Source organism: Tachypleus tridentatus, chromosome 6 (assembly GCF_004210375.1).
Source record: "Tachypleus tridentatus isolate NWPU-2018 chromosome 6, ASM421037v1, whole genome shotgun sequence".
NCBI classification, from domain to species: domain Eukaryota; kingdom Metazoa; phylum Arthropoda; class Merostomata; order Xiphosura; family Limulidae; genus Tachypleus; species Tachypleus tridentatus.
Genome location: NC_134830.1, coordinates 158936825 through 158960695, shown reverse-complemented (window position 1 = coordinate 158960695; position 23871 = coordinate 158936825). Strand labels below are relative to the sequence as shown.

Below are 23871 nucleotides of genomic sequence, written 5' to 3'. Positions count from 1 at the left end.
TGAACGCACATAAAGCTTTCATGCGAACTCTGTTCTACTGACAGTTCTTTACTTCTATAAAGTGGCAGTTATCACATTGTTGGCAAAAACTAGCAACAAAATATGACATTCCAGTTAATACCAAATTTATTCAAAAACCAGGCACAAAACTGAGGTCTATACTATGTAAAAACTACACTGACAAACACCACACCAACATTATTTATAACATGCTATATGATAACTGCCACAACTTCTATGTTGGAGAAACAAGTAGAAAAATGGAAACCAGATTCAAAGAACATAAAAAGTCACCTTCACACGTTTTCGAACACTGCAAAATAAACATAACCATAGAAAATATCCAAATACTAAATAAACAAATGCAAAATTAAAGAAGCCTTACTTATACAACAACTCAAGCCCGAAATAAACCAATACAAAGGAACACGGTTATACCTGTATTAATAATCAAATATCTAAGCGCGTTCTCTACACTCAATTACACAACCCCCTTCAAGCATGTGGTCAGTTACCTCTTTCTTTCTTTGTGAACCTGACGATGATCGAAGAAGGTCGAAACGTTGTTCGCTTTTCTATGGGTGCCTTTTCTATCCATATCAGCCATTTTTAAATATATAGGAATGATAAATTGTTCTCACTTTGGCACACTCGATTGTTAACAGAGATCACTGAAGCATTACCACAGTGTTGCAATTTACATTCTGTAACGGCCCCATAAAATTGAAAGAATGGCAAAATATTCTCTTGTTACAACACTTTTGCGCAATAATGTGTATATCGAGAAAAGGACACGTGGTCGCGCAAGAACCACGAAACCTCAACGGTTTTCTGGGTTAAGTATCTTCGTCTCCAAAATTGCGCGGATACGACAAAAAGAGAATTTTGAAAATTTCCGCATCACTAAAGTTGGTGGAAGAGTAAAGATATACAGTACACATGATATACTCTCGTGTGACATGCTTCCATGGACCGTGACAATGAAACAAATAAATCATGTAATAAATATGAAAATTGTAAATCCGTTCTGTTTTGTTACTAACTACGAAAGCCACACTTTCAATTTTATATTTATCCAGTTCTGAAGACCAGTTAAAAATTTGGCCAATATGAACAAACATTTATACTGCCTAACAGGGGGCGTAGATCCTGAGTGGGGTATGGTGCATACAAACATTCTCCCCCTACAGTTTGGTCTGTTGAATTGTTTTATTGCATCAAAGGTCTACAAATTATGTGTTTGTTCTTGTGATTCTCGTGTTCTTACCAATCGAATTACATAATTAGGCCAAGATGTAGGCTTTTTCAGTAGCCGAAATGTACATCGTTAATATAGGCGTGCTTCTAAGCTTTTCTATCTAAGCGATAGTTCGTAAGTACAATCAGTAGGTCTAAGTATACATGCTAGTATCGTGGTAACAAGATTACTCTGTGACTGCATGTTTACAGCTTTCAGGTTGACGTAATCAGAGATTACCAATTTTCAAATTGAACAGTCCACATAAGTGGTTGCAAAAATCATCCCCCCCCCCATCGGGTGTAAAAATTCTACGCCCCTGCTGTCTAACTTTCTTTTAAAGTAGGGGAGGTAAAAAAAAAAGTTCAGTCATTCTAACATAACTGGAAGAAAAAGGAGGGGGTCATACTTCTGCCCTATTTGTTAGATTTCTACGGTTCTCAGTATTTTGCTACGACCACTAACAAGCTGTTAATTATTAAATTTATAGGGCCCGGCACGGCCTAGCGCGTTAAGGCGTGCGCTTCGTAATCTGAGGGTCGCGGGTTCGCGCCAAACATGCTCGCCCTCCCAGCCGTGGGGGCGTTATAATGTGACGATCAATCCCACTATTCGTTGGTAAAAGAGTTGGCGGTGGGTGGTGATGACTAGCTGCCTTCCCTCTAGTCTTACACTGCTAAATTAGGGACGGCTAGCACAGATAGCCCTCGAGTAGCTTTGTGCGAAATTCCAAAACAAACAAACAAACAATTAAATTTATGGACTTAGGCTTACTGCATTATAATAAATAAACTTAGTATTCCGAAGACTGGCATTTAATATTTTTTATTCACTTCACGTAACTGGTGTATAGATTATTTTTATAGTGACCATGAAGTATGTTTAACCCAAGAATATGTTTTCCATTGTGGTGAATGGTTAGTATAAACATCTTTTCAGGTCTAACATCTCACCAGTACTTGAAACTAGACCAGACAGAGATCAGTGATGTTGAAGGATGTATGAAACTGCAAGAAAGCGATTTATATCGCTAACCATTTCCATTATATATTTCCAAAGAAGGTGAATTGTGACTGGTATTGATTTGTACAAGTTATGGTATTACTTTTGAAATGAGCGAGCTCTCATTTCAGAAAAAAACTGACACAGAGATTCAAGCAATATTACACACCACAACCATCTTGTAGTACGTTAAGTTTGAATTTCGCGCAAAGCTACTCGAGGGTTACCTGCGCTAGTCGTCCCTAATTGAGCAGTGTAAGACTAGAGGAAAAGCAGCTAGTCATCACGAACCATCGCCAACTCTTGGGCTACTCTTTTTATCAACGAATAGTGGGATTGACCGTAACATTATAACGCACCCACGGCTGAAATGGAGAGCATGATTGGTGTGACGGGCATTCGAACATGCGACCCTCTTATTACGAGTCGAGTGCCTTAACCACCAGGCCATACCGGGCTGCTTGTAGTTCGTAACCTTTGAGCCAAAGGATTATCCCAACTTTAGGACTTTTGTATACTATATTTTCTGCATGCTTAACACCAATATAAAAATGTTGAAAAACACCTTAATATAACTAAATAATGATATATGATTCACTATTTGAAAATGTAAAAGTACTTTTATGCTTTTCTTTAATATACAAAGTATAAAGACCTACTTGAAAGCTACGTAATGGTGTTATACCATTTATTAATTTCTTATAACTTTATTTTCTCTTTTATATAGTATTTTTATTGCCGTTATTTGACCCGTCGCACCAAACATGCTCGCCCCTTTTAGCCGTGGGGGCGTTATAATTAAACGGTCAATCCCACTATTCGTTGGTAAAAGAGTAACCCAAGAGTTGGCGGTGGATGGTGATGACTAGCTGCCTTCCTTCTAGTCTTACACTGCTAAATTAAGGACGACTATCGTAGATAGCCCTCGTGTAGCTTTGCGCGATATCAAAAAACAAACAAAGCTATTATTTGAAGCTATTTAGCGGCTAATTGTGCTGTTTGAATCGGTTCGATCTAAAATTTTAGGTGTATTAATTTGATTAAAATTCATAAATGGATTAAGACATGTTTTAATTTTGTTTTTTGCCATAAGTATATTGAGAATAAAAATGAAAAAACCCGAATGATCGATAGTAAAATTAATGTATTTGTTGTATGTGTATAAATATATATCAAGTATTTTAGAACAATTCCCATATAATTTTACCCAGACATTTTGGTTTATTTTTGTATTAAGTCATACATGGTTGTTGAATTTCGCGCAAACCCACTGGAGAGTTTAGCAACGTCATCAATACCTCTTTCTTTTCACAGAATATGGCAGGTGGTAAGAAGGCTCTGACGAAGGAGGAAGAACTTTTATTGCAAGATTTTAGTCGAAATGTTTCGACTAAGTCTTCAGCTCTGTTTTATGGCAACGCATTTATCGTGTCGGCCATCCCTATTTGTAAGTAAATATGATACAAATAAAATACTAAGTTTGTGGTTGTTAATTGCAAAATTCGTAAGAGTAGTAAAATTTACGTTTAAAAATAGCACAAGAAGCTAAGTTCTCCTGTTGGTGCTATTATAATTAATAGTCTAAGAGGTTTAGTCGTAGACCAAATACTAATAGTACCAGTATTTGATAATATAGCGTAATATTATTAGAAATTATTAATGCCACACATTATTAAATATAAAGAGAGTAACGTACTCTTCTCATACGGTTATCAGTTAATTATTAACTAAATTAGAATAGACAGTACATTACTTAGAATAACAAAATACGTAAATATTTAAATTTAAATATATATTAGAGCATTATAGTTCCTGGTCACAGAAATATTTTGAGTGCAAAATCTCAGTTGTGAATATAAAAGTTTCACACGAAGAAAATATTAATTACTCTTAAACCAAGAAACAAATGAAAGTTGTCTACAGTACTAATACATGCTGAATTTTCGTGAGTTTTGAAAAGAAACTGTACTTCCACAAGTTGTAAATCGGTTTCAAAAACATCACGATCATCACGAAACCCAGTCAGCAAGTGAATTTTAAAACCAAAAACAGTGTTGTTGGTTCACATAAACTGTACTAGTATGGATCAGCAATACATGAAATAAAGGTCTTTTCTTTGTGCTCTGGTTTGGTCTGGCTGGTTTAATTTTAAGATACATAAACTTTAAAATCATTTAAATATTTTTAATTACTGAATTTGTATAAACAAGGACATAACAGTAAACTTTATAGTGCACACTACATAATATAAAATCTGATACTTTGATATGTGTTCTCAAATGGAATCAATAGAAGTCAAAAAATGATGAATAGTGATTGTAAATGGCTTGTATGTTGTTGTGGCAACTACTTGCTTTATGTCATCATTGGCTGTAAACAGATTGTGTTGTCCTGAAAACAATTTGCTGTACATCATGTTGGATGTGGCTACATCGAAAGAGTGTGTGCTTCAACAGTCTACGATAAAAGCGACTTTGTTGGGCCTACATTTTGTCTTGCTTTGACATGATGCCACACAGTATCACGTTACCAGGTAAAGCAGTAAGTTGATGTCATTTTGCCAATGGAAAGTTTAGATGAAGTGAAAGGTTAATTTTGTAGGTGCAGTTCTTGTCATCATGAGGAAAAGTTTATAATTAATTATTAACTATCAGGTCATCCCTTCAGTAATGCCCATTTTTATGTTCAGAAAAAGAGAAAGGATTTCAAACACTTTTCATGTTATTTAATCAATAATGTTTGTTCCATTATTATTAATTACTTCCTGCCAACGATTCACAAGCTTTTAAAATTCTTGAGATTTGGAGGAAAAGAATGTATCGTGGGTAGTTTTGACATCTTCATGTGTTCCAAGCTATTTTCCATCAAGATAGTTCTGCAAACTTCAGAATAGATGATAATCAGATGAGGCAAAGTCTGGAGAATAAGGAGGATGTGGAAGTTTTTCCCAGTCTAGCTCTTCAATCTTTGCAGATGTGATCCTTGCATTATCCTGGTGTAACACAATATCTTTAAGATTGATCAAAGCAGGCCTCTTTTCTTTCAGTGCAACATTCAAGCGCTCCAATTGTTGACAATAGAAGTCTGATGTAATCGTTACACTGAGTGGCAGCAAGTCAGAGTGAATCACACCAACACTATCCCACCAAATGCTTAACGAGACTTTCCTAGGGTGGAGGTGCATTTTGGGCTGTGCTTTAGCCAGTTTATCTGCACTAAGCCATTGTCTGCATTGCTTAATATTTTTATAATGTATCCATTTTTCATCTTGAGTCAGTAACCTGTCCAAGAAAGGAGAGTTATGTTCACGAGAGTGCAAATGTCCACGCTTGCTCTAAGGCTGGCTTCTGTCAAATCTTGGGGAACCCTATTTCCAAGTTTTGACACCTTTCCAAGCTGTTACAGATGACAGTGAACTGTTGGATGGATTGAATTAAGCTTCTATGCTAAGTTCTTCAACTGTACAGCACAATCTTCATCAGGTGCAATCAGCAGCAAGTCATCATTAAACTGAACAGGACGACATGAACGTGGCACATCACTTAAGCTGTAGTCACCTGATCTGAACTTCTGAAACCACCTTCGACAATTTCTTTCATTGAGAGACTCCGCACCATAAACACCTTGAATGTTTCGTGTAGTTTCTAATGCACTATTGCATATTTTAAACTCGTAAAACTTTATATGCCTGATGTGCTCCTCAGACACATCCATTTTTATAAGGGTTTATTGATTGATGATTTGAAAACATGGAGTTGGGTGAGTTTCTTTTATTTTTCTAAACATTTTTATACATGCCCTACTACATATTTTAGCCATTAAAGCCGTACACAGAGACAGAAATGATGATGCACTTTCTGTATTAAATTTTCGGACAGTACTTATGGGATGACCTGATATATAATTGAACTTAGTGCATATCCACTAATTTGTGACTGTGGAACTCCGTGGTATGTGAATTTATTTTCGTTATTTAAAAAATCACTGAAATTCCCCAACTTAATAGTTCTGGTACAAATATATTGTATATTATTTGATCACATTTAAAGTCCAATTCCTTCTATAGCCATGTTTATTGCCAGATGTGGTATAGTTTTAGTCATTAAAGAAAACAAAAAAACTCCGTCAGTAACTGCCACATATCATTCCATTACTCCTAGTATATCTTCAGGTTTAATAGAGGATTTCTGTAACATTGAAGTGCAAACTTCAGACCAACATATGTTTCATTATTTGTCTGAATAGGGCAGTTAATGCTGATCTGTTTTTCTGATACACAGGATTTTCTTTGGCTTTTCATATTTTTTCATTATCACTATTTCTGAGTGAATTTTTCACCCACTTATTTTTAAGTCAGTCTGTTGATGAATTTTGATGCTTTTGTACATATGGGAGTAAGTATATGTAAGTTGTCTTAAATAAATAAACCTGAAAAAGTTTGACATACATTTATTAGCATTAATTCAAACTTTAGTGTTAAACAGTTGAGATGAATGAATCTATAATTCTTGTGTATACTTAGTAAAATCTATGACAGATAAAGCATGAACAAGTCGGTTCCATCTTTACATAAGGATATATACATGTTTGTTTTTTTTTAGCTGAATCAGCTTTTAACTGCAACATGGAAGTTGAAACTTTGAACATGGTCTCTTTAATGTGTGGAGAGAATGCTTCCTTATGAGTATTAAAAATACTCATTTTGAATTGTGTAGAAGCCTCTCAAAATTTTATTAATAGTAGGGTGTGTAGCACTTACTTTTACACACCCAACACAAAAGTTTGTATATATAAAAGTGTGAAACCAGAAAAAAACAAAAAACTTTTCCTACTTTAAAACATCTAGTTTTTCTGCTCTTGTTGATTCCAGTGACTTCTGAACTGAGTGCTTAAAAAAAGTGTTTTCAGAAGCAGAAAGTTTCTTTTCTACGACATCACTTGTCACTATAAGAAGAGATCTTCGAGTTGAAATACTAATGCAATTTCTGATTGGTGTGCCAGTTGAGGTCATTAATTTGGATTTTCATTCTGTTATAGATATTTAGTTTCTGTTAAGTGATAAACATACGAACAACAGTTTATTAAGAAACAGGAAGTTTGAACACAACAATGATACCTAAAAGTAAACTATACTTTATGGTTGTGCATTGTTAAGTGGTTAGAAACAATGAAAGATTAATTTACTTTTTGATAAAATATTTAGAAAAATTACCCTTACACTCCAGATTTGTGTAATTCTATTATTTATCATTTATATTTTAACTAACATTTCACTTTTGTGGCCTCATTAGGGTTAATACACACAACTGTTTGATATTACAATATTTGTTAAGTAATAAAATTGCTTGTGATGTCCGAATTCTTGTGTCTCCTGTAATTTGTATCTAACAATATATAATAGTTTCATTATTGTTCTAATATTATAGTTGTTATACTAACTATACGGGTGTATTAACATTTGACAAATATAACGATTTTGTGAGAATAAAGATAATTATAATATGTTTTATGTTTATCTAAACAAACATAGATGGAAAATAGAAGCTGCTAAAAAAAGCAAAATGCAGATATGGCACAAAGTTTACTAGTCTTGTTAAAAACAGCTGTTAAAACTGTGTGATGCTCCAGAGTGTGCAAGTGTTGGATTGAAAGTGTTGTGTTGTTATGATGTTATTTAACCTGTTCAGTGCCGTATGACGAGATAACACGTCCAGGCCGATCAGTAACAAAGCGCCATGGACGAGTTAATTCCTTCTCAATAATGCCTAACTTCAAAGCTAGATATCAGCACCATACATGCATTTGATCTACTTGCATATTGTTTCACTTTCGATCCAAAATGGCGTCACAGAAAAGGTTACAAAATGAAGAAGCATTAGAGTTGTATATTGAACTTGGTTCGGAGTTGCTGTGGCAGCTGAAATATTAGGCAGTCAACAAATTAAATGGTGTTTCGTTACTTGTACCACCCATTGTTTCTTTTCCATTTTATTAATTATTATACCTTTCTTGTATATTCTATCTTTCTTTAAAATCTGTGGCTGTTTGTAAGATACGAACTTTAAATTGGTTTTCTGTGTTTGAGGTTCCATGTTTGTATAGGAATTGTTCCATAAAAATGTGTAAATCTCTCTGGTATGTACTGAACTGTTTGAAAGACAAGTTAATCAGTGGTTTTTGAACAATAATCTGAATGGATTTCCTGAGAATTAAGATATCTACTTTAGTGTTTATAATAGTTGGAGGTGCAAGTACTGTGGTTTATAATCAAATAGCTACTGAAATGCATTGTAACCAATCAAAGGAAAGGAAAACTAAAATCAGGCTATTTTGTTTATTAACGTTAGGCACACATGCACTTAGCCAAAGTAGAAACCTACTATTTTGTTTATTATTAAAGTAACTCAAATAAGTCAAAATAATTAAAATAACTTGAATTTATTTTGCAAAATAAAACTTGGTTAATTACAACTTTATCTTACAAAGTTTGAAAAACCACTGGGGATGAACAACATTAGCAGTTATTTAGATGTTATTATTGTGTTAGTAACGTCTCTGTTCTATTTACTGTTTATTATATATACTAGCGTAAAAGCTCATCAGAAAGGACAGGAAGTTATTATTGAATCATTAAGGAAAATTATGTAATTTAACTAAAACTTGTCTGCTTCTATAAAATTCACTTTTCACATATTTCATCAGTCTCAACACATTTTTACCAAAAACTGTGCACGAAAATGAAATGTTATTGTCAACATAAGTATGTGTGCAGTCTGAAAGAGATTTCTCTGAAAACTTTTCACTGTATTCTAGGTTAGGAAGTAGAAAACATAGTGCAGATATTCCATTACAAATTTTCAACACCTTCAGCTGAACAAAAGAGTAAAAGATATTTGGCAGTAACAAGCATTTATTTTTCCTTATGGTTTAAAGCTAGGTAGGTAGTTTTGTGTGTTAAAAACTGAAATAATATTTATTCATTCACCAGTTAAAACATTTTAATGTATAATATTAGTAATAGAAGGTTTATTTGTTGTTTAATTTAAGCATTAAGCTCAGTACAGAAAGGTAAATTAAGGCTTAAGTGAAACACTACTCGGTAAATTTTATTTTGTTTTTGGCTACAACTCAGTGTCATAAAACTTCTGAATTAACTTCTATTGCTGTGTTCAGAAAATCGCTGTGTACTTATATATTTATTAACAGACATGTTTCAATATAGAATACAGGAGGTAAATATGAATGACAATTATAAACAATGTTGAAAGTGACCCCCGTTGGCATCAATACAGGCTTGGATTCTTCTTATTTTGTTTCTAAACACCGCTATCAGTTGCTGGCTTGAGATAGACTGAATGAATGCTTATTACAAAACCACACAGTGACTTTCTGAACACCCTGTATCGCTGACGGTATCAAAAACAAAGAATCAACAAACAAAGCTTTGTAACAAATGAAGATGAATATTGAACATTCAACATAGACATCATACTTGTGCTAAGAATAATCTGATGATAAGGTATGGCCTAATCATCCTTTTTTGTTTGTTTGTTACAAAACTTGTATGATGTTTTGGATATGTGCCTCCAGTACCACCTTACAATAGAACAGGTTCTGTCATTAGCGGTATGAGACATGACTGCAGTACTGAATTAAAAAACAGTATATTTTTCAGCCAGTCCAACATTGAAAATTATAATTAATGTTGCAAGTAACTACAAACTGGCAGCTTACATGTCAAGATACTAATTCTGAAAATTACTCTTAAAAACAACTATTTTACATCTGTGTTGATTGTACGTCATTGTGTTTTATTTTATGAAGCCAATATCTGATTGTGAGATGTTAGTATGGCATTGCAGAAATGTGTAAACATAGATTGTGTTTGTCATTTAAGGAAAATCGTGGACAGATGTGAAAATATAATAAAGAGTGGAAGTTAAGAGTGTTGTATGTTGTTTATACGTGACATAGCTTCAACAAGACTGCCAGAAGAATCAAGTGAAAGTTTTTATATCTGAAACAAATTGAAAGCTTATGGTGAACGTGGTTTTAATGGCCACGAATATAGATGAGTAAGTGGATGTGTAATATGTTTGGTGGGTGGTGTACTTATAGTTAGAGTGATGAGAATGTTACTTTGTTTATATTTGTTTAACCTGTTGACTGCCAAGTATTTCAGCTGTTACGGCAACTCCGAACCAAGTTCAAAATACAACTCTAATGCTTCTTCATTTTGTAACCTTTTCTGTGACACCATTTTGGATCGAAAGTGAAACAATTTGTAAGTAGGTCAGATGCATGTCTGGTGCTGACATCTAGCATTGAATTTAGGTATTATTGAGAACGAATTAACTCGTCCGTGGCACCGTGTTACCGATCGGCTTGGATGAGTTATTTAATCTTAGGCACTGAACAGGTTAATGAGTAGGTTTCAAGGTTTTTAGGTGTTATATCAGGAAGTGTACCTGTATCTCAGGGTCTAATAAATGGCTTGAAAGTTACAGTTGATAAGTTTGTCTGTCTGTTTAAGAAAGTACATCATGTAACCTTTAACTTCAGTCAGATTTACTGACTTGAAATAACTGGGTTACTTTACTGTGATGTTTAAAAAAGTGCTATAGTTTTTAAATATATGTTGTTTTTTTATACTTGGAATCAATTAATTTTTTATTTTTTAGGGCTCTTCTGGAGAATTCATCAGATGGATCCTTATCAGTCAGCCATTTTGTTTGTTGTTGTAACGCTTGTGAGCACATGGCTTGTAGCTTTTGCTTATAAAAATGTGAAGTTTGTGTTGAAACATAAGTGAGTATATGATAAATAAGAACACCATACATTTTTGTATGTATGGAAATTTGTTTAAAAAGACTGGACAGTTGGTAGAGATTTGGTTTATTGTGTACATTTGTTTGACTCGTAAAAGGTTTGAAGGTAAATTTTCTCATTAGTTTATGTACCAAAGTATTTTTCATAATATTTAAATTACTAAGCACTGATAATGTTCCCAATTCACACTGAATGGATCTTAGGATAACATTTTAATAGTTTAATCAGATTTTACATATTTTTCAATTATTCAAAGTTGTTTTTTTTTTAATAAAGGGAAAACATTTAAGAATATTTCATAGATGTTTAATTGCATGTATTATCAAATTGTTTTGTATTTATATCATGAAAATTATTTGTTTGGCATTATTTAATTAATCTAGCTCAGACCCTAAAGTATTCAAGTTTTTGTTACATTTTAAGTAAAAAATGTATCATGTATGATCAACGATTATGAAATTATTATTAGTATATAGCGTGATAAGGAAATGACATATTGGATGGATATAAGTGATACATACTGGTTGGTTAAAAGATAGTGTTTTCCAAACTTTAAATAGCAGCATCTCCCTCCAACTCAGCAAAGTTTCCACTGTCCCTTCCCTCTCCACATTAAAATCAATTGTTTTCTTTACCTTTTTTTAATATATTATTTTTAAATTAAAATATTCTTGTTAGGGGTGAGTAAACACAGAAGCCAAAATAAAAAACAAGTCTTTGAGAGCAGAGTGACAGTTTTATGAGGCTATTGTTGTCTCCATCTCTCTCTTTTTTTTCTTCTGTAATTATGTTTGAGCTTTCCCAACAAAACATGCTTCCTCTAGCCACCAGTATGTGGCTATGGGGAAACAGTGGTTATAAGTGATAAAGATAATATATTGGTTGTGTTTAAGTGAAGTTCTTTTCTTAGGGTTCGTACATAAAAAAAAAAAAAAAAAACATTTATGTTTAGAAGTAGTATAACAAAATATTATAATTCCTAAGACAGTAGATTAAGTAGATTAAATTAGTAAATTATCTGGGAAATTGTCAAGTAATAGTTATGCAAATCATGCAGTCTTGTTTTGAATGACCATTTATATATGCTTATAAAGTTCCATGTAGCTCCATGTAGAGCCATTCCAGAAAGCCTCATGAAAGTCCCCTTCAGTTAGAATTAAATAATTTCAAATTCTGAGAGTAGATCCTTGTTTTGAATAACTACATATATTCATATTAATTCCAATTTTCATGTAACAAATCCTGAGACCTATCAAAGCTTCTCTCTCTCTCTCTCTCTTTAAATTTTAAATTGAAGTTGTATTAATTTACAGCATTTATAAATTCAAAAATATTTCATTGTTTGTAAGGAGTTTTAAAGAAAAAATTAAAAATCCTTACATTAGTTACTGATTTTTTTTATTTTATAAAACTGAATTTTAATTTTGTTATGATTTGAAAAACACCATGTAATATTTATAACCGTTACAATTCAATGATAATTACTTTTATAAAGTACTAAAGATTCTGGTTTGGTGGTTAAAGTACTAATCATAAGACTGAAGCCCATTGCCAAATCTATTACCCTTTTTTAGCCATGTGGTCTTTATAATGTTACTCCAAAGGTTCTGGTTTGATGGATAAAATGTTCATCATGAGATTAAAGCTCATTGCCAAATCTGCTTACCTTTTTTAGCCATGTGGTCTTTATAATGTTACTCTTAATTTCAATATTTGTGATAAAGCATAGCCCAAATGTTCACCAGCTGCATTACATCTTCTCTATCACTTCAGAAGTTAGAGAAGAGCAGAACAGATAATCCTCGATTAGCTTTGTGCAAAATTAAACCAACCTTACCAAAATTGTATGCAAGTCCAATTTTCTTGAATTGTTAATCAGAGGATTGTGTGTAAAGACAGTATTAAGTTTCAATCCCATTTTACATTCATTGATGTTGTTAATTTTTGTTTGTTTTAGGTGCTTTTTTTTTCCTTTGGCCATTTCAGCAGTTACTTGTGCCTAATATAAACATGGCCTAAAGAACAGCAGATTTGGTGGCAAAGTGATTTAAGCCAACTCATCTTGTTATGTGACAGCCATTTTGTACCATACTGCAACATTGTAAATCAAACAAAATACCAGATGATAAATCAAGCTTTTCACATGCTTTAAAAAAGAAAAAAGATCAGAACTGTAATGGTGGAGCACATTCACAAATGTTCTTTCTTCTAACGACATATCACCTTGCGAAGCTTTCACCACTGTGTTCCAATTTCTGTGGGAGTCTTCACTGGACTGGAAGCCATATTGAACTGATTTGTTGGAAACAAAACAAACAAAAAACTTTCATTACATGCTTATATCACTTCATAAATCTGAGATAGAGGCTTTTACATCACACTGCAACATCTGAAGTTGGGAAACAGTGGTGGCTACATTTGTACTGAAGTTACAAGACTGAAATTAATGGTTTTCTGTTGAAATGTTTCAGTAACTGCATGCATTCTTGGGATGTATTGTAAATCAGTTTTCTCTATCCCTGATGTCAAAAGTAGTGCATTAATGTTAAGAATGAGAGAAGTAGAATGATAGATAATAGAATAACAATATTAATTATTAAACTTCCATGTGCCTACGTGCATGTTTTTGTGTTCTGCTCAACTCATAAATTTGAACGTATGACTTCGTGGCTGTTGCTTACGTTACCAGCCACGGTGATGCCCCTTTGTGTTTTTCTTGTAACTTTAATTTGATATAAACTATAAGAGAAACTTAATTTTATAAACTTTTCAGCAAGTTTGTTTTCATTTTGTTTCTTTGTTTGACCATGTCAGTCGTTTGTCTTCATTTTGTTTCTTTGTTTGACCATGTCAGTTGTTTGTCTTCATTTTGTTTCTTTTTTTGACCATGTCAGTCGTTTGTCTTCATTTTGTTTCTTTGTTTGACCGTGTCAGTCGTTTGTCTTCATTTTGTTTCTTTGTTTGACCGTGTCAGTCGTTTGTCTTCATTTTGTTTCTTTGTTTGACCGTGTCAGTCGTTTGTCTTCATTTTGTTTCTTTGTTTGACCGTGTCAGTCATTTGTCCTCTACTTCTTTTATCCTGACCTTTCTTCATTTTGTAGTTTTGTCCATCTCTTTTTTCTTTCTCTTGCTGAGCATTTTTCTTGAACTGTTTCTAAACTGTTTTTAGATTTATTCAGAATCTTAGTTTAGAATTTCTTTAATAGATGGTGTTAGAAGTGTTCAGTTGAAGTTAAAAGTTGAAATGACTTCATGCTGTACAAGTTCCATCTTTTAATGTTAACCAATAACTCAGATCCTTAACTTAGTTTCTAATGATAGTGAAAGAGCTACTGCAAATATGATCATATATATAAAATGAAAGTTGACATATTTGAACTCAAGACTACTAACCATTGAGGCAATGCAAGTGTTACTAAGAGGTAGTGGCTTTTAGCATAGAGAGCCTTTATTGTGATTTTTGTTTTGTTTGTTTTTTATTTAACCTAGTAAGTTTTTCATCTTTGTACTTTAATTATTTTTGTTAAGTATGTGTAATGTCAAGAAGAAATTTAAAACTTATTTCAGAATTGAGGCAATTTATTTTTAGTAGGTGATCTTTGTTAACCCTAAATTTTTTTCTAAGTTCACTTTTTAAAAAGTTTGTGTAGCTTTCAGATATGCATTTTAAAATACAAACAGTAAAAACAATCAATTATTTTATTTATTTGAGTTTTTAACTAATATATTAAAAATGTGATAACTGCCAAAGCACCATCTTCAATCTCCATTCAAGAAGATAATCCTGAGAGATGGTACCTGTTACTATATTAACATAAAAATATCATAATTATATTGTTCAAAGAGTAACTTTTCCATTGGTTATAAGTGTGCACCACCGACAAGTAAGCACAAGTAGGTAATTAAAAATGAATGAGGAAGAGCTTTTACACTGTAACAAACTTATTTTAAGATTCTGGTCTGCTAATATTTACAGTTAATATTCCTAATTAATAGGCATTCTGAATCTTTGTAAAAGAAAAACAAAGCCTAAAATGGAGAATTTAGAGAAAAGACATCATGTGACAGAAAAGTGGAGTTTGAAGATTTATTTAAATGTATCTGTTTGAAATTCAGAAACTGAAACTGGTATAATATTAAAAATTGAAATACAAACTGTGTTTAGTTGGCAAGTTTGTTAACATGTATTGATAATAAAGTAAATCAGATTGCAAATGTAATTGGACTTCTGTCTATGTATTTTGGATTCTTCAGTTTCATGGAAGTAATAAAGTGATCAAAGTTAGTGTTTTCTATTATTTGAGCTTTCCAAGTCTCGTGATGATAATTGACTCTTGAGGTTAATGATTGATCAGTTATTGAATTATATTTTTCCAGTTCTGGTAAAAAACATTGTGATGGTGATTTTATTTTACATCTTACGGATGAATTATAATTGTTTTCTCCATCTCTGATGTTAAAATCTGTGCAGTTACACATAAGATATGAATTGATGTAAAGAATGACTAAAGTAAAATTTGTAATTGTATCAACATTATCCCTACTCTTAAGAATTGTTGTAATACTGACTAATCACCAGTTTTGGTACTTTGTCAGTAATAATGGAATTATAAAAATTAAGGTTAATACTCTGCAAATTTGTCCCATCACCCATAATATTAGGATAAGTCTATGGTGGGTTACCCACAAGTCTTTGAACTGAAATCAGTGGTACAATTCCCCTAAGTGGACACAGTAGATAGCCCAAGATGGCTTTGCTATAAGAAAATGCACACACTTATACCAGGATAAATATCTTGCCCAGGTGTTTTCCTTGAAAATTTTAATCTTGAATCTTACCAGCTCTGGCTTAATCCTAATTTCATTCAAGGATATCATATTTTTGAGACTGTTATTAGTTAGATTGATGGTACTTTAAAAAAAACAAACTAGACTGTAAGGAAAACAAATGATATTTGTTCTTTAGGGCTTGTTAAAGGCCATTTGTTTGGAACATTGAACTGTGCTTTGTTGTTTGGGTGTGTTAGTAGGTTAAAAGCTCTGAACTGTTATGTTTGGATCATTATATACCTCTAGATATAAGATTAATTCACATTTTTACATGTCCACTTCACATACAGGTTGTCCATAAATTGTGACCTGCTTTAAAAAGTTAACTTCAAAAACATAGAGAGAACACTCCACTTTTATATCACTTGATAAACAACTTTTAAAGTTCTTGTTTTAATATACTTGTTTATACATGTTAATATACTTCCCCATGTGCTTCTAAGAAATGCCACTTGCACACAATCATCCATTGCATCAGATAAATTTTGATGTGCAACCTAGCACCCTACAAGTTGCTAGGAATTTTTCAAGCTAAGCATTTGCACTATTCTTGGTTGGTGGGTCATTCTCGTAGATGCATTGGTAATTTTGTTAAACTGACACGTTTTATTTGGATTTGGCAAACCAAACCCAATTCTAAGCCTTTTCCTGGGGCATTGTCGCTTGTTGTTTTTCATTTTTCTCTCTCTCTTCTAGCAATGCTTCTACAAGATATTAGTTTTTAAAATGTGTCAGATAATCCATGAAACCCTGTATTTTTGTGATTGTTCAGTTTGTAAGTTTGTTTCCAGTTCTCTTCAGGTATGTATCTTGTATTATACCTGAATATTAAATGATGTCAGTCAAAAACAATGTTTTTTAATCAGTGTGATTTCAGAGTGTTTGATATAAAATGTTTTTTTCTAGATACTGGCTTTAAATTTACTCTGTTTCTAACAATCAGTATCAGGTTGGAGGTAAAAAAAGGTTCATATATCAATTTTACTTAGAGTTGCCCAAAAGAGGGAAGAGGCTGTCACTCGTGAAATCATGAAGAAACTAGTTGATGACAAGAAGATGTCCAAGAAAGAGAAAGATGAAAGGTTAACTGGATTTAGTTTTTTAAAAGTTGATGTGTCGCAGATATGAAGAAAATTAAAATATTGATTTTAAAAATTCCACTTTCCATGTTTTTATTCATATTGTCAGAGCAATGGTGAAGGTTGTTGTTCCTTACTAATTATATAACAACTTAATACTATTCCTTGGTATTTGTGGGTAGAAAGTCCCCACCTTACTAATTATATAACAACTTAATACTATTCCTTGGTATTTGTGGGTAGAAAGACCCCACCTTACTAATTATATAACAACTTAATACTATTCCTTGGTATTTGTGGGTAGAAAGTCCCCACCTTACTAATTATATAACAACTTAATACTATTCCTTGGTATTTGTGGGTAGAAAGACCCCACCTTACTAATTATATAACAACTTAATACTATTCCTTGGTATTTGTGGGTAGAAAGTCCCCACCTTACTAATTATATAACAACTTAATACTATTCCTTGGTATTTGTGGGTAGAAAGACCTCACCTTACTAATTATATAACAACTTAATACTATTCCTTGGTATTTGTGAGTAGAAAGTCCCCACCTTACTAATTATATAACAACTTAATACTATTCCTTGGTATTTGTGGGTAGAAAGTCCCCACCTTACTAATTATATAACAACTTAATACTATTCCTTGGTATTTGTGGGTAGAAAGTCCTCATTTCCATTTGAGTTTGATTCCTCCAACTGTTATCTGTTAACAGATGAAAATGATCTTACACAGTTTGTGTAGTGTTCCTTTGAATTATTATTTTTAAAGAACTACAGTTCTCCTGTATTAGAGTTAACGTTAAAAAATTATTTACTTCTAATTATTTTTTGTAATAAAAAAAACTTTGTAAAATTACTGTTAAGATTGTAAGTTCTACTTACGATGAGAGTTCAGAAAGTATATGTAATTGATTACTGTTTGTGATAATATAGGGTTATTTTGTTCCATTTGTACATTGTATATTTTTTAATCTAGTTTCTTTTGATTAGTGTTGCATTGGGATCCCAGTATTTACTGTTTTTATTTTTTTTTTCGTAGCATACAACTTAAGTTCTTGGAACATTTGCTTGTCAGGTACCAGAAAGTCCTAATGTTAAAACTTTCATTAGATGTTTATTATTATTTTAAGGACCTCCATACCATTAATAGAAAAGGTTTCTTCAAAACAAAATGTTCTCTAAATTTGTTTTTTTCCATTAAGTTTCAAAGACCACTTGTCAGGTTTTATACCTGTAATCATAAAACTGTTGAGTTTATTTTGTATTTTAGGATCTTGTGGAAGAAAAATGAAGTCGCTGACTATGAAGCCACAACATTCTCGATCTTTTATAACAACGTACTTTTTCTGATGTTGGTGGTTATTGCCTCATTTTATGTGTTGTCTTCTTTCCAACCTGGAATGTATCCTTTTATCTTGAGGGTTTGGTTGTCTAGAGAATAATTATTTTATAAACACTGCAATATTTACATCTATATCTTGTTGATGATTTCCTTTCAACTAGTGCCAGTATTATTATTTAAAAAAATAAAAATGTGTTTGAAGAAAATGATTAAATAATATAATATATTATAAATATAATAAAATATATTATAAATATAATATATTTATGTTTCCATTAATGGAATTCTCATAAAATCTAAACTTCACAATTATCGTTTACCTAGAATTACATGTGGTAGGATTAAAATATAGATTTGTTGTTTGAGTAAATAATGTCTACAGTATTTTTAAAACATGATAGACAGCACTATGTGGACATTGAAATATTTATATATCAGCACTATGTGGACATTGAAATGTTTATATATCAGCACAGTTGTGATTGAAAACTTAATAGACAGCACTATGTGGACATTGAAATGTTTATATATCAGCACAGGTTGTGATTGAAAACTTGATAGACAGCACTATGTGAACATTGAAATGTTTATATATCAGCACAGGTTGCGATTGAAAACTTGATAGACAGCACTATGTGAACATTGAAATGTTTATATATCAGCACAGGTTGCGATTGAAAACTTGATAGACAGCACTATGTGGACATTGAAATGTTTATATATCAGCACAGGTTGTGATTGAACACTTGATAGACAGCACTATGTGGATGTTGAAATGTTTATATATCAGCACAGGTTGTGATTGAAAACTTAATAGACAGCACTATGTGGACATTGAAATGTTTATATATCAGCACAGGTTGTGATTGAAAACTTAATAGACAGCACTATGTGGACATTGAAATGTTTATATATCAGCACAGGTTGTGATTGAAAACTTGATAGACAGCACTATGTGAACATTGAAATGTTTATATATCAGCACAGGTTGCGATTGAAAACTTGATAAACAGCACTATGTGGACATTGAAATGTTTATATATCAACACAGGTTGTGGTTGAAAACTTGTTAGACAGCACTATGTGGATGTTGAAATGTTTATATATCAGCACAGGTTGTGATTGAAAACTTGATAGACAGCACTATGTGGACATTGAAATGTTTATATATCAGCACAGTTTGTGATTGAAAACATGATAGACAGCACTATGTGGACATTGAAATGTTTATATATCAGCAGAGTTGTGATTGAAAACTTAATAGACAGCACTATGTGGATATTGAAATGTTTATATATCAACACAGGTTGTGATTGAAAACATGATAGACAGCACTATGTGGACATTGAAATGTTTATATATCAGCACAGTTGTGATTGAAAACTTAATAGACAGCACTATGTGAACATTGAAATGTTTATCAGCACAGGTTGTGATTGAAAACTTAATAGACAGCACTATGTGGACATTGAAATGTTTATATATCAGCACAGGTTGTGATTGAAAACTTAATAGACAGCACTATGTGGACATTGAAATGTTTATATATCAGCACAGGTTGTGATTGAAAACTTGATAGACAGCACTATGTGAACATTGAAATGTTTATATATCAGCACAGGTTGCGATTGAAAACTTGATAGACAGCACTATGTGGACATTGAAATGTTTATATATCAACACAGGTTGTGATTGCAAACTTGTTAGACAGCACTATGTGGATGTTGAAATGTTTATATATCAGCACAGGTTGTGATTGAAAACTTGATAGACAGCACTATGTGGACATTGAAATGTTTATATATCAGCACAGTTTGTGATTGAAAACATGATAGACAGCACTATGTGGACATTGAAATGTTTATATATCAGCAGAGTTGTGATTGAAAACTTAATAGACAGCACTATGTGGATATTGAAATGTTTATATATCAACACAGGTTGTGATTGAAAACATGATAGACAGCACTATGTGGACATTGAAATGTTTATATATCAGCACAGTTGTGATTGAAAACTTAATAGACAGCACTATGTGGACATTGAAATGTTTATATATCAGCACAGGTTGTGATTGAAAACATGATAGACAGCACTATGTGGACATTGAAATGTTTATATATCAGCACAGTTGTGATTGAAAACTTAATAGACAGCACTATGTGAACATTGAAATGTTTATATATCAGCAGAGTTGTGATTGAAAACTTAATAGACAGCACTATGTGGATATTGAAATGTTTATATATCAACACAGGTTGTGATTGAAAACATGATAGACAGCACTATGTGGACATTGAAATGTTTATATATCAGCACAGTTGTGATTGAAAACTTAATAGACAGCACTATGTGGACATTGAAATGTTTATATATCAGCACAGTTGTGATTGAAAACTTAATAGACAGCACTATGTGAACATTGAAATGTTTATCAGCACAGGTTGTGATTGAAAACTTAATAGACAGCACTATGTGGACATTGAAATGTTTATCAGCACAGGTTGTAATTGAAAACTTGATAGACAGCACTATGTGGACATTGAAATATTTATATATCAGCACAGTTTGTGATTGAAAACTTGATAGCACTATGTGGACGTTGAAATGTTTATATATCAGCACAGTTTGTGATTGAAAACTTGATAGCACTATGTGGACGTTGAAATGTTTATATATCAGCACAGGTTGTGATTGAAAACTTGATAGACAGCACTATGTGGACATTGAAATGTTTATATATCAGCACAGGTTGCGAATAAAAATGTCAAGACACCACTGTAATTGTATGATTGTGTATAACGTGTTCCAACTACACAGAGATGCTCGTGTTGAAGTATAAAGTTCTAACTTATATCGTTCATCAGAACAGAAAAAATAAAACTACCTTCCCAGCTTCACTTTGTTCCATGCTTGTACAGTACAATAATTGTTTGAATACTTTAGGAAAAAGCTGTAGTTTTGTCAGCTTTTCATAATTTTAATTTTAGAAGAAAAAATGGAAAAAAAAATCTTTTACAATTTTTGTGTGTGACACAACTCGACTGTAGGATGTGTCCTGAAGAATTAGACCAATAGAAAAATATTTCTGGAAACAACACTTCATTTCTACAAAACTAAAGAGTGTAACTTCTAGTAAAGAACTTTTTTCTTTTTTTTGAATAATTTATTCAGTAGAAGCTGGGAGATTCTTTTAGTTTATAATGAACTTCATTGTTGTTATTTTGTTTTGCTTAAATGTCTGTTCATTGGTTTTAAATATGTTAGTAAGAGACTGCTTTAGTTGTCACAGTTATTTAGATTTATTGTAGGTGTGTGTGGTAATAATTACATATGCTTAGCTAAAACAAAGCTTGTTTGAATTAACATGCTTGTTTACCCTTCATTCCTCAGTAATTATCAGTGAGTAAAGAATGTGAAAACTTAGCTCTGATGCATCTACAGTTTCTGCAGTCCTGCTTAAATTATTTAGTAGTTACTAAATTTCAGCTTATAGGTCTTTTATAGAAACTGTAATACAAAGTATTGCAGATTTCATTGGTGTAAATACAGGCATTGCATCTCTTGTCCAAATGTTGGCATCACCCATGAAAATTATATTAGGAACTTTTGTGTAGTAGCATGTTTGTTACATCAAAAATTTATTTATTTAGGACATCTAACTTGTTACTATTTAAAACACTGTGTAGGAGTGATCTGTTTTATCAAGAAGGTTTCTCCTGGAAACACACTCCTTAACATTTACTCAGTAATTACATCATGTCTGTTGGTGCAGCTGGTGGATTACTGGCCCTTTTTTCAACTGGTTCTCAGTAAAACGAAAATTGTCAATGCTAATTTTACCATCTGAATTCTCTAATGCATTCCAGAAAACCTGATTTGATGTGTGATTTGTCACTGGTGTTAATAAATGTTGCCTTTGTAATAAATCACAGTTTCTATTCTGGTTTTTCAGACTCTCTTATTTCTTCATCAGATCTGTCTTTGTTTAAAACCACAAACATTTTCATATTAAACATAAAAATACACAGTGTTAGAAATAATTGTGGGAACAGTGAACAGAATGGACATACATGTAAATACAGTAAGACTGTTTTCCCTCTATTTTGTCAAAATAAAATGCACCTGAATATAGTCAAGGTTTGATGGTTTATACTGTGATTGGCTGCCAATCAACCATCAGCATAATACTTCTAAAAGTAAGTACTGATCCCAGTAGTATAATAGTGATGTATTCATTTTATGGCTCCCAGGGCAGAAATGCCACATCAGAAGTATGTAAGTATTAAATATATGACTGATTAAGAATATTTCATACAACATGTTGAGGCAAACTTTTGTTTCAGTAAGTGTATGAAAATCCTGAAAATGAAACTAGTACTGTGTTAACTTAAGTAGTTGATGTAGAAAGCCCAGACTTGTGCTCAAAATTGATGTTAAGTAACTTGAGATGTGCTCTTTATATAGTACACGATAACTGAATAAAAATCTGACTGAACTGGTCTGCAAGTATAAATGTGAAAATTACTCCTATGCAATACATTTTAGCATAAATTGGCATTACATTTCTAACACTGCAATGAACAATGTTGGATGAAAATATATTTCTACAGAGAAATTAAAATCTTGCTGTAGTTATTTATTTGAAAGGAGATATGTATCCGGATCAACATATATCTACAGTGAAGCATGCTGTGAGACCAGTTGATGTGTGGTTCAAATCTACGTCAATAGTATTGGCAATCTGTACAAAATTGATGGCACTTTAACTGCTGATAGGTATCATATAATGTTCATCCGTCATGTCATACCTGCAGACTTGTTGGACAGGGATCTATCTTATAGAAGAATGATCCCAAGCAACAAAGGTAATGTGGGGAAGCTGTGCCTAGAAGAATTATTTAAAATAGGCCAGTGGAACACTCCCATCCATGGGTTGGCCAACAAAGAGTCCCAGTATGAATATTATTAAGGCTGTGTATATAGTCTTGTATATAAACTGAGGAGATGAATCAGAAAACAACTTGGTTGGGTTGTAGAGAATAATACTGGACACTTGAAACAAGCATAACCAGGTATTTGGGGCACTTGACTCACAATCTTTGGGTCACAGGTTCAAACCCCAACCTCATGATACATGGCCTTCCTTTTAACCTAAAGTGAGAATTACTATTTATTGGTAAAAGAGTATCTCAAAAGTTGCAGTGGGTGTTGATGATTTAGCTGCCATCCCTTTTGTCTTTCACTGCCAAATTAGGCAGAACTAGTGCAGATAACCCTCGTGTAGCTTTGAAAAAATTTAAAACAAAACAAGGTATTATTCTGTTTAAAATGTAATACTAATGAATTGTGTAACTTGTTTTTCTTTTGAACTTTCCTTTGTCACATATTGTTGTAATGATAAATTGATAACTTAGTTGTGATTCGAATGTTTATTGCCTGTGTATTTCCTTGATTATTTCTAGTATTGTATATACTCTGGCTTTACAAAAACACCATTTTAATGTAAACCTACTGCTACTAATCCTCTATTTTACTTGCG

At 32.4% G+C, this 23871-nt stretch overlaps 1 protein-coding gene across 1 annotated transcript; it reads left to right on the top strand.

Moving 5' to 3' along the window:
* The first annotated feature begins 3501 nt into the window (after positions 1-3501).
* Positions 3502-22277, top strand: LOC143254251 (translocon-associated protein subunit gamma). Its single transcript, XM_076509107.1, has 5 exons — positions 3502-3686; positions 10921-11047; positions 16888-16980; positions 18258-18389; positions 22079-22277. The coding sequence occupies exons 1-5, from the start codon at positions 3557-3559 to the stop codon at positions 22143-22145; spliced, it is 549 nt and encodes a 182-aa protein (XP_076365222.1). The 5' UTR covers positions 3502-3556; the 3' UTR covers positions 22146-22277.
* Positions 22278-23871: the final 1594 nt, after the last annotated feature.

Coding starts and splice junctions, on each gene's coding strand:
- LOC143254251 (XM_076509107.1), top strand. CDS start 3,557: ATGGCAGGTGGTAAGAAGGCTCTGACGAAGGAGGAAGAACTTTTATTG. Junction 11,048..16,887: donor AAGTTTGTGTTGAAACATAA/GTGAGTATATGA, acceptor AATTTTACTTAG/AGTTGCCCAAAAGAGGGAAG. Junction 16,981..18,257: donor AAGAAAGAGAAAGATGAAAG/GTTAACTGGATT, acceptor TTTGTATTTTAG/GATCTTGTGGAAGAAAAATG.